This window comes from Entelurus aequoreus, linkage group LG12, assembly GCF_033978785.1.
Source record: "Entelurus aequoreus isolate RoL-2023_Sb linkage group LG12, RoL_Eaeq_v1.1, whole genome shotgun sequence".
Classification (NCBI taxonomy): Eukaryota; Metazoa; Chordata; class Actinopteri; order Syngnathiformes; family Syngnathidae; genus Entelurus; species Entelurus aequoreus.
Genome location: NC_084742.1, coordinates 43,614,510 through 43,625,609, shown reverse-complemented (window position 1 = coordinate 43,625,609; position 11,100 = coordinate 43,614,510). Strand labels below are relative to the sequence as shown.

Genomic DNA, 11,100 nt, shown 5'->3' with positions numbered 1-11,100 from the left:
ATCATCATCACTCGACAAACAGCGTTATGTGACCACCTGCGCTGCTTTTTAATGAACCAAACAAGCCCTGAAAACTGACAGTGAGTATCTGCTAAAATACTTAAGTGGCATATTATATAGTCATCGTGTGTCACCGATGACAAAATCCATTCAGACTGTTGAGATGAAGTGATGCTGAGGATTCTTGTTGCCATGGCGACCATACAGATTAGTACTTTTATATTGCTGTCGCCCTCTTAGGGGTTAAAAACAGGGTTTGTCCTTGCATCAGTCACATGGCGGCATCCACAGTGGACAGTCTCATTCAGTAGTACAAAATAAATGAAACAAAGCTGCATCATGTGACTGTTTTTATTCCTTTTTTTTTTTTTTTTTTTTTTACAATACTTCAGCTGCAGATGGGGTTTTTTTTTCATTTGAAAGACAAGGTAGCTTGTACTGAGCACACAGAAAAGGCAATATATTTAGTCAATGGAGGCTAATTGTCTTCACTTATTGCCTGTTCATTCAGAAAGTCGCCCAGCAATACACCGAGGCACATTATTAGTTTTAAGTTATTCTGCAGTTATGTCACTAAATGTTTATGTTAATCAGCATCCTGGTTAATAAGTCATCATCACTTCTAAGCAGATGGTTTGGATGCTTTCTACCCTGTCCCTCTGTGGGCTTCCCCTACAAAGTGCTTTGCTGCCATCTGGCGGCCAAACGGTTAACTCAGCTTGTGCGCTATTCATTCAACCATACTTTTCCCGGGTGAGCTGGAGCCTATCCCAGCTCACTTCGGGCAAGAGGCAACCTGGACTGCATGGTCGCCAGCTTGTGCACATCAACAAATATTTGTGTTATTTGTCCCCATGTCAATGTGTGTGTGTTTTTTTTTAGAAGATGCTCATGCATGTGAGTGTGTACACTTGGCTTTAGCGCAGACCTGGGCAAATTAAGGCCCGGGGCCACATGCGGCCCGTTGAGCTTTTCAATCTGGCCCGCCGGACATTCCCAAATATTTTTTTTAGATCTTTAAGATGGAAACTGTAGCTGCCATTATGATGTGCAGTGATGTTTCTAATGACCGTAAGTCTTGAACTATACAAAGTATTTCAATGGTTGTAATCTGTGCTTTTGGATGATATACCAGTTACTATGGTAATCTAATTAGTTACTATGATCATCTAATTAGTTACTACGGTAATCTATGTCACAGCAGCTCAGACGAGGCACCAAGCAGTGTGGGCGGGAAGCGTTTCCACAGACTTGGAAGGAGATTTTCCCAACAAAGTTCTAAAGCTTAGTGATGTATCAGATATATCAGATTGTAGGTGGGTTTATTTTGTACCCTTCATATTTCACTGTTTGTTGCATTTTTGTCGCGTTTCACTTGATTGTAAAATATGTCAATTGAAAGGGGGTGTGACATTCATATTTTGTCAATATTCAGTGTTTTATCATTCATAGAAAAGTGAAAAAATTCCATTACGTTTTTTAAGGTGGTCTGTCATAACGTTTTTAGCATTCAATTAGAAATTATTGTGAGGTTTTGAATTAGTGTTCCTAAAAATAGATATACCGGCCACCAGACACATGTTTTTCTCTAAATGTGGCCCCCGAGTCAAAATAATTGCCCAGGCCTGCTTTAGCGTGTCAACAACTGAAGCAGATGTCGCAAAAAGTTTTCAACTTAAAATCCTGAGATACAAGAGTGGACAGACACGAAGGCAACGTATGGAGGACATTTCCATGCTTATTGGACAGTGCATGTGTGAAGGCCTACTTTGTGTTCTATATTTTTTTTCGGCCACACCAGCAAACCGTTGGTTGACACACACGCAAAAACATTTGTGACGCCTACTAAAGGCATTATAAACATCGCTCAAAACTGCAAACAAACACAAAAGCTGAAATGTTGCATGTTTTGTAGCTTTTGCAAGCTTTCAAGTGGCTATAGCACACAATTGACATATACTGTAAGTGCGTCCCATCGTTACAATCCAAACAAATCATAACATAGAATGACACAAATGTGTGTTTAGTGCGCTTTAGTGCTTGATTTTGCTCATATGAGGACTATCTGAGTCATGATTAACAGCATTACAAAAAAATTCTATAAATGTCCTCTATTGTATATGTCTTTGAGAGTTTCTATACAGAATGTGTGTGTGTGTGTGTGTGTGTGTGCTTTCCATACTTGTGGAGCACGGGGAGAACCAGGCTTTCATCGTCTTGAGGAGCCTGTGTCATGTTCAAAGGTGCAAGGAAGGAAGGCCAAGACATGTTCATCCAAGGTGTGCTTTGGAAAGTGTTGCTGCTGTTGTACTGGGACCTTCTGCCGCTCCCTCGGTGTGTATCCTCATCCAATTTTAGGAAGTAGGCCAGAGAGTCCAAACCTGACTCTCGCCAGATCCTTGTAGTTCGCTGAGCTCCACACGAGGATCTGGGCTCGAGGGTAATGCAAACTCCTTTAAGATAGCAAAAAATAATGAACCAATCAGGATCGCCGGGCGGGATTTCATAGATATGACGTAGCGCCGAAGCGACTGTTTGATTCAAACAACAATGTGTGCTGACATTGATTCTGCTATTGCAACTGTTTTGCGACATCGATCGTCTACTGACATTGCTGCGTTGTTTCAGTAAAAGTTCTCTAACTTTTCGCTCTGTCGTTATCCAATATGTCGGCTGTTCTGTTTTGGATTTCCCAGCGTCGCTCTCATCAGCGTCACGGGTTGATTTCGATGTGAGTGGTTGAAGTAGCACGTCATTCAAGACGGTTAAACTGGTTTATACAATCACATGCAATTATTTTTTTTACAAGGAAAGACATCTCCTATTGAGAAGTCCCATATCCTTGTGTGGAGCTCAGCGAACTACAAGGATCTGGCGAGAGTCAGGTTAAGAGAGTCCAGCCTGAGTTCTAGTGAGACTCTTCCACGTCTAAATTTTAGTTGATGGATTATGAAGGACTTCTCCTGATGAGCCACTTTTTTTGTGCATCTTAAAGGCCTACTGAAACCCACTACTACCAACCACGCAGTCTGATAGTTTATATATCAATGATGAAATCTTAACATTGCAACACATGCCAATACGGCCGGGTTAACTTATAAAGTGCAATTTTAAATTTCCCGGGAAATATCTGTCTGAAAACGTCTCGGTATGATGATGTTTGCGTGTGACGTCACAGATTGTGCGGAAGTATTGGGACACCATTGTGTCCCAATACAAACAGCTCTGTTTTCATCGCAAAATTCCACAGTATTCTGGACATCTGTGTTGGTGAATCTTTTGCAATTTGTTTAATGAACAATGGAGACTGCAAAGAAGAAAGCTGTAGGTGGGATCGGTGTATTAGCGGCTGGCTGCAGTAACACAACCAGGAGGACTTTGAGTTGGATAGCAGACGCGCTACCGTGAGTACGCAGCTTTCTTCCAAACATTTGATCGCTTGCCCGTCCGTGCGTGCCGCTATGTGCATGTCACGTACGTAACTTTGGGGAAATATATGTGCTGTATGAACTTTGCGGAGGTGAACGGTACTTTGGGCTGTGGGATTGAGTGTGTTGTGCGGGTGTTTGAGTTGTATTGGCGAGTTACATGGACGGGAGGGGGGAGGTGTTTGTTATGCGCGATTAATTTGTGGCATATTAAATATAAGCCTTGTTGTGTTGTGGCTAATAGAGTATATATATGTCTTGTGTTTATTTACTGTTTTAGTCATTCCCAGCTGAATATCAGGTCCCACCCGCCTCTCACAGCATCTTCCCTATCTGAATCGCTTCCACTGCCCTCTAATCCTTCACTTTCACTTTCCTCATCCACGAATCTTTCATCCTCGCTCAAATTAATGGGGTAATCGTCGCTTTCTTGGTCCGAATCGCTCACGCTGCTGGCGTCTATGATTGAAAACAATGTGCAGATGTGAGGAGCTCCACAACCTGTGACGTCACGCTACTTTCGGTACAGGCAAGGCTTTTTTTATCAGCGACCAAAAGTTGCGAACTTTATCGTCGATGTTCTCTACTAAATCCTTTCAGCAAAAATATGGCAATATCGCGAAATGATCAAGTATGACACATAGAATGGATCTGCTATCCCCGTTTAAATAAGAATATCTAATTTCAGTAGGTCTTTAAATATCTGGCCAATCGCTTGCCTTCAGGAGGAGGAGGAGGAGTTACTGACGTCCTCAGCAGCTCTTTAGCGTTGTTTTGTTTTGCGCAAAAGCTACTGAGAAAAGTCTCCTCAACATGTTTCTAATAGAAATATTAATCTGAATCAAATGGTACTTTCTGGTGAATAAAATGTTCCATCACTTGTCATCACTTATTGTGTTTACGACTGAATGTCCGTGAAGACGTCATTTATGTTGTTTTGTCAGGGCCGCATGACTAATACCGGTGTGAGCGTGAGTGCATCACTAATGGCAAGGAGAGGACCGCGTCAGCAAGGAGGAAACGGCAAGCAAATCGATGTTCCTCCTCCTTTGTTGGCACCGTGTTGGCTCGTGGTCAGCTGCTGATCCAATTCTCCTTCCACAAGACATAGATAAAAGTCTTGGGTCACACCTCTTCATCTTAATGAATCTGTGCTTCCAACTTTGTGCAACAACAGTTTGTTCCATCAGCAAGGTCCCTAAATACTTGCTTGGATGAGTTTAGAGTGGAAGACCTTGACTAGGTGTCCCAGTACTTTTGTCCAATAGTCTTTGTGTTCTTAGACTGGTTCTCCGCCTGCTCCTGCTCTTGCATAGATTGATGTTTTCTTGTCCCTCCAGCATGACCGACCACTGATGGTTTGTCTCTTGTCATAGTTGAGACGTTCAGAGGCGGTCTCCAGCATGGCAGCTCTCATCTCCGTGTATGATGAGGACAGGGAAGAAGAAGGCATCCTGGTAAGATGGTGGACGTTCCCTCTCGCCCTCCCTCCTACTTCCTCCTCCTCCTCCATCCTGCTCCGCCTCTTCATCCCTGTTTCTCCCCGCATCCTCCCGCCTCCTCTCCTCCGCCTCCATCACCTCATGCTCCTCTTCCTCATCCCCCTCTCCCTCCAGCACACCTCTGGTCTCCTCATTGTCCTGCCTGGAGCCTAAGCCCAGGAATCCTGCTCCCCCTCCTCCACTTCCTGCTCCATCCTCTCGACTTCCTCCCAGCTCTCCCCCCATGCTGCGTGAATGGAACAGGCTGTTCTGCCTCCCGCCGCTCAGCCTCCCCAATGAGAATCCGCTTCGACTGAGAACCAGCCTGCCTCCGATCCCCCCTGCGCTGTGCCCGGTCACCCTCAAGCCTGCCACGGTTGCATTGAGCAGGGCGGTGGTTCCCATGGGTGCCCTCAGACGAGAGGGCAGGCTGGAGCTAGATGTGGTTCGCCGGCATCGGGGGCAGCTCTGGAGGAGGTACGTGGAGTTGAACACCACAGGCAGGGCCAAAGGAGGCCGGCTCCCCTCCAGGTTGGGGGTGGTGCCTGGGGGCCCGGAGATGGGTGTGGAAGCAGTGGGGTTTGTCCCACTGCTACTGTCCAAGTCCATGAGGAGAGCCTCAGAGTAGCTGGGAACCATCTGCTGGTTGCAGCGAATGTGCCACTCTAGTTCTGTCATGTCCACTGTGTTGATTCGCGAGATGGCTCTATAGCTCGACCCGTTGGGACCCATTCTGATTCCTCCCGGATGGATGCCGTTTTCAGTCCCACCCTCTCCCCCGCTGCCTCTTCCGCCCCCTCCCGGCCCACCTCCCCCACTGACATCCTCATCTTCACCAAACAGCTTTTCCACGTGGTAGTGCACGTAGGCCGTGCGGTACTCAGACACCACCCTCAGCGGCCATGACAGAAGGAAAGCGGAGGCCAGCCAGAAGACTCTGTGCCTGGAAAACCACGGCTGGTGAGCGGGATCCGGGAACGCCAGGATGTGTTCGCGGAAATCCACGTTCTTCAGGTGCATGCCCTCCCTGGCCTCCATGTAGTCGTCCAGGCCCTCGTTCTCACCGAAGAAGCGAGCTCGCTGGGCAGAGGAAACGCACAATGAGTAGAATTGTTGATCTTACGTTAGATGCGTCACTGGATGACTTACCTGGGTGAGATAGGCTGCTTCAGCACGTGCACTGGAGAAGCTAAGGATGACAAAAGTACAAACCCCGTTTCCATATGAGTTGGTAAATTGTGTTAGATGTAAATATAAACGGAATACAATGATTTGCAAATCATTTTCAACCCATATTCAGTTGAATATGCTACAAAGACAACATATTTGATGTTCAAACTGATAAACATTTTTTTTTGCAAATAATCTTTAACTTTAGAATTTGATGCCAGCAACACGTGACAAAGAAGTTGGGAAAGGTGGCAATAAATACTGATAAAGTTGAGGAATGCTCATCAAACACTTATTTGGAACATCCCACAGGTGAACAGGCAAATTGGGAACAGGTGGGTGCAATGATTGGGTATAAAAGTAGATTCCATGAAATGCTCAGTCATTCACAAACAAGGATGGGGCGACGGTTACCACTTTGTCAACAAATGCGTGAGCAAATTGTTGAACAGTTTAAGAAAAACCTTTCTCAACCAGCTATTGCAAGGAATTTAGGGATTTCACCATCTACGGTCCGTAATATCATCAAAGGGTTCAGAGAATCTGGAGAAGTCACTGCACGTAAGCAGCTAAGCCCGTGACCTTCGATCCCTCAGGCTGTACTGCATCAACAAGCGACATCAGTGTGTAAAGGATATCACCTCATGGGCTCAGGAACACTTCAGAAACCCACTGTCAGTAACTACAGTTGGTCGCTACATCTGTAAAAGCAAGTTAAAACTCTCCTATGCAAGGCGAAAACCGTTTATCAACAACACCCAGAAACGCCGTCGGCTTCGCTGGGTCTGAGCTCATCTAAGATGGACTGATACCAAAGTGGAAAAATGTTCTGTGGTCTGATGAGTCCACATTTCAAATTGTTTTTGGAAACTGTGGACGTCGTGTCCTCCGGACCAAAGAGGAAAAGAACCATCCGGATTGTTATAGGCGCAAAGTTGAAAAGTCAGCATTTGTGATGGTATGGGGGTGTATTAGTGCCCAAGACATGGGTAACTTACACATCTGTGAAGGCGCCATTAATGCTGAAAGGTAAATACAGGTTTTGGAGCAACACATGTTGCCATCAAAGCAACGTTACCATGGACGCCCCTGCTTATTTCAGCAAGACAATGCCAAGCCACGTGTTACATCAACGTGGCTTCATAGTAAAAGAGTGCGGGTACTAGACTGGCCTGCCTGTAGTCCAGACCTGTCTCCCATTGAAAATTTGTGGCGCATTATGAAGCCTAAAATACCACAACGGAGACCCCCGGACTGTTGAACAACTTAAGCTGTACATCAAGCAAGAATGGGAAAGAATTCCACCTGAGAAGCTTCAAAAATGTGTCTCCTCAGTTCCCAAACGTTTACTGAGTGTTTTTAAAAGGAAAGGCCATGCAACACAGTGGTGAACATGCCCTTTCCCAACTATTTTGGCACGTGTTGCAGCCATGAAATTCTAAGTTAATTATTATTTGCAACATCAAATATCTTGTCTTTGTAGTGCATTCAATTGAATATGGGTTGAAAAATATTTGCAAATCATTGTATTCCGTTTACATTTACATCTAACACAATTTCCCAACTCATATGGAAACAGGGTTTGTAGATCCATTTAAACAATGTTGCTAGTTGACATCACAGCAATTTCATAACAATCCCCAAATAGCATCTAAGTGTGCCCCCGAGTAGCCCACCTGAAGCACTTGGTGAAGCGGAGGCGAACAGCAGAGTGCAGCTGGAGGTCAAACAGCTCCTTAGACACATCTTTTACGCCGTAGCGAGCATAGTCAAACTCTGAGCTGGAGGCGTGTGTGTTGACACGCTCGTGGTAGACCTGTGCAGGCAACATTTTTAGGTCCAAAATGAATGGAGCATTATTCAATCAGATTTCTAACTTGGTGTTTTTCCCATTGACCCTGGCCATGAAGTGCAACCTCTAATGTACTTAATCCAAGTCCAGTTACCAATGCACTCTTAAGGAAGGTAAGGTCGCCTGTTAGAAATTGACAGTGGTTTCTCTCACCTGTGTGGTTGTGTATGCATCTCCATTGCGGTATCTTGTCACCTGCCTGGTCCTCCTCACGTAATGGTAGCTGATGGCCTTCCACCAAATACAGGGTGTGGCCTGTTGGAGCCTCTGCACACGCTCGTACACTTCCTGAGAAAACACCAACTCGGTTAGTCAAAGTACATAGCTGCTGCAAGATACAACGATTGCGCCATTGAGTTTGACATTTCAGCAAGCAAAGTAAACTTGTATACTTTAGAGTAGTCTGTGTACAGCTTGCATAGCAGTACAGACCCACTTAAAATGAGTCAACACACATTTATTATTGTCTAAATAGCTGGCAACACAAGTTAGTTCACCTCACATTGAACGTATCCAAATTGTGTCCTTGGTCTGAATATTTTCTGTGGTCACCGTTGTTATTTAGCACTGGACTCACCAGAACTGCACATTTTGTAACTGGAATCTTCTTTCACTCCACCGTAATGACAGCACTGGGGGATGTTAGACCCCTTGCATTGCGCTACCTTTTTACATTCTGCTTGAGTGTTCAGGTCTGGAGGAGTCATACTTGTCCACTCCATCATCTTTATCTTCCTCAACAAAGCACTTGTCATCTTGGAAGTGTGTTTGTGCTCCTGTTGGACCACTGCTGTGCGTTGTGGTGAAGAAGGAGCTGAGCCGGAAGGCAAAGCTCTCAATTTACCGGTCAATCTACGTTCCCATCCTCACCTATGGTCATGAGCTTTAGGTTATGACCGAAAGGACAAGATCACGGGTACAAGCGGCCGAAATGAGTTTCCTCCGCCGGGTGGCGGGGCTCTCCCTTAGAGATAGGGTGAGAAGCTCTGTCATCCGGGAGGAGCTTGAAGTAAAGCCGCTGCTCCTCCATATCAAGAGGAGCCAGATGAGGTGGTTCTGGCATCTGGTCAGGATGCCACCCGAACGCCTCCCTAAGGACGTGTTTAGGGCACGTCCAACCGGTAGGAGGCCATGGGGAAGACAAAGGACACGTTTGGAGGAGCTGGACGAAGTGGCTGGGGAGAGAAAAGTCTGGGCTTCTCTGCTTAGGCTGCTGCCCCCTCGATCCGACCTCGGATAAGCGGAAGAAAATGAATGGATGGATGGAATGTTGGAATTCATGTTTCCCCTCTCCCCAGTGTCGACAGCATACGTGCAGCCCCGGACCATGATTCTACCACGTGCTTATATTGCTACCGACTTGTGTTGCCAAATATTAAAGGCCTACTGAAACCCACTACTACTGACCACGCAGTCTGATAGTTTATATATCCATAATGAAATCTTAAAATTGCAACACATGCCAATACGGCCGGGTTAGATTAGTACAGTGCAATTTTAAATTTCCCGCGAAATATTCTGCTGAAAACGTCTCGGTATGATGACGTTTGCGCGTGACGTCACAGATTGTGCGGACATATTGGGACACCATTGTGGCCAGCTATTAAGTCGTCTGTTTTCATCGCAAAATTCCACAGTATTCTGGACATCTGTGTTGGTGAATCCTTTGCAATTTGTTTAATGAACAATGAAGACAGCAAAGAAGAAAGCTGTAGGTGGGAAGCGGTGTATTAGCGGCTGGCTGCAGCAACACAACCAGGAGGACTTTGAGTTGGATAGCAGACGCGCTACCGTGAGTACGCAGCTTTGGCTTCCAAACATTTGATCGCTTGCCCGTACGTGCGTGCCGCTATGTGCATGTCACGTATGTAACTTTGGGGAAATATATGTGCTGTATGAACTTTACGGAGGTGAACGGTACTTTGGGCTGTGGGATTCAGTGTGTTGTGCGGGTGTTTGAGTTATATTGGTGGGTTATATGGACGGGAGGTGGGAGGTGTTTGTTATGCGGATTAATTTGTGGCCTATTAAATATAAGCCTGGTTGTGTTGTGGCTAATAGAGTATATATATGTCTTGTGTTTATTTACTGTTTTAGTCATTCCCAGCTGAATATCAGGTCCCACCCGCCTCTCACAGCATCTTCCCTATCTGAATCGCTTCCACTGCCCTCTAATCCTTCACTCTCACTTTCCTCATCCACAAATCTTTCATCCTCGCTCAAATTAATGGGGTAATCGTCGCTTTCTCGGTCCGAATCGCTCTCTGGTGGCCATGATTGTAAACAATGTGCAGATGTGAGGCGCTCCACAACCTGTGACGTCACCCTACTTCCGGTACAGCCAAGGCTTTTTTATCAGCGACCAAAAGTTGTGAACTTTATCGTCGATGTTCTCTACTAAATCCTTTCAGCAAAAATATGGCAATATCGCGAAATGATCAAGTATGACACATAGAATGGATCTGCTATCCCCGTTTAAATAAGAACATTTCATTTCAGTAGGCCTTTAAAAGAGTAATTCATTTATTTTCAGTGGATAGGAAATCTATACTGCCATTCAGTACAAACTGTACACTGACTAGTCAGAAGTTAACTTTCTATTGTATTGTCCTATGACAAAAATGATTCCTCTGTGAGGGCTGTTGTCAATTTATTAGTCAGACACTGTTCACACCTGGAACTCGGCGTGAGCCAACATGGCTGTCTTGGAGAAGCAGTGCCAGCACTCCACCAGGTAGACCACGTAGAGCATGGCCAGGAAAGCCAGCGGAATGTAGAGGTAGCCGCTGGAGCACGGACTCTCCAAGCGCTGCACGTCATTGTAGTAGGCCGCCGAGGTGGCGTTGTCACCGGCGGCCACGCGCACGGGTGAGGAGCTTAGCACGGGCACGCGGCACAGGGCGCACCAGGTGAGCGTGGCGAAGCAGCCATACATGAGGAGAGTCAGGAGGAGGCACTTCCAGTGGGACTCCCGGCACAGGGACGAGGCCAGAGACTGCTGGACCGGCCGTTGCTGAGGAGGTGGGGAGATAACGTTATAATATCTTTATTCATATTTGACTTGACTAGGTCAAAACATTAGGAACAGCTCTCAGTATGATAACAAAACAACGATTTTAAGACTGTGACCTACCTGCTTGGTAAAGGGTGGCATGTGTAAGTTTGTGGT

The 11,100-nt window shown here is 45.8% G+C and overlaps 1 protein-coding gene across 5 annotated transcripts in view; it reads right to left on the bottom strand.

The window, feature by feature from the left end:
* Positions 1 to 348: 348 nt before the first annotated feature.
* The window catches only part of LOC133662243 (transmembrane protein 151A), a 29,463-nt gene continuing 18,711 nt past the window's right edge, over positions 349 to 11,100 (bottom strand). For all 5 annotated transcript variants that reach the window (XM_062066070.1, XM_062066069.1, XM_062066067.1 and 2 more), the window contains 5 exons: positions 10,606 to 10,944; positions 8,085 to 8,219; positions 7,756 to 7,895; positions 6,059 to 6,098; positions 349 to 5,989 (listed from right to left, as the gene is read on the bottom strand). In XM_062066070.1, the coding sequence (XP_061922054.1) occupies positions 4,814 to 5,989; positions 6,059 to 6,098; positions 7,756 to 7,895; positions 8,085 to 8,219; positions 10,606 to 10,944 (1,830 nt within the window). In that variant the 3' untranslated portion in view covers positions 349 to 4,813. The remainder of the gene's footprint in view (positions 5,990 to 6,058; positions 6,099 to 7,755; positions 7,896 to 8,084; positions 8,220 to 10,605; positions 10,945 to 11,100) is intronic.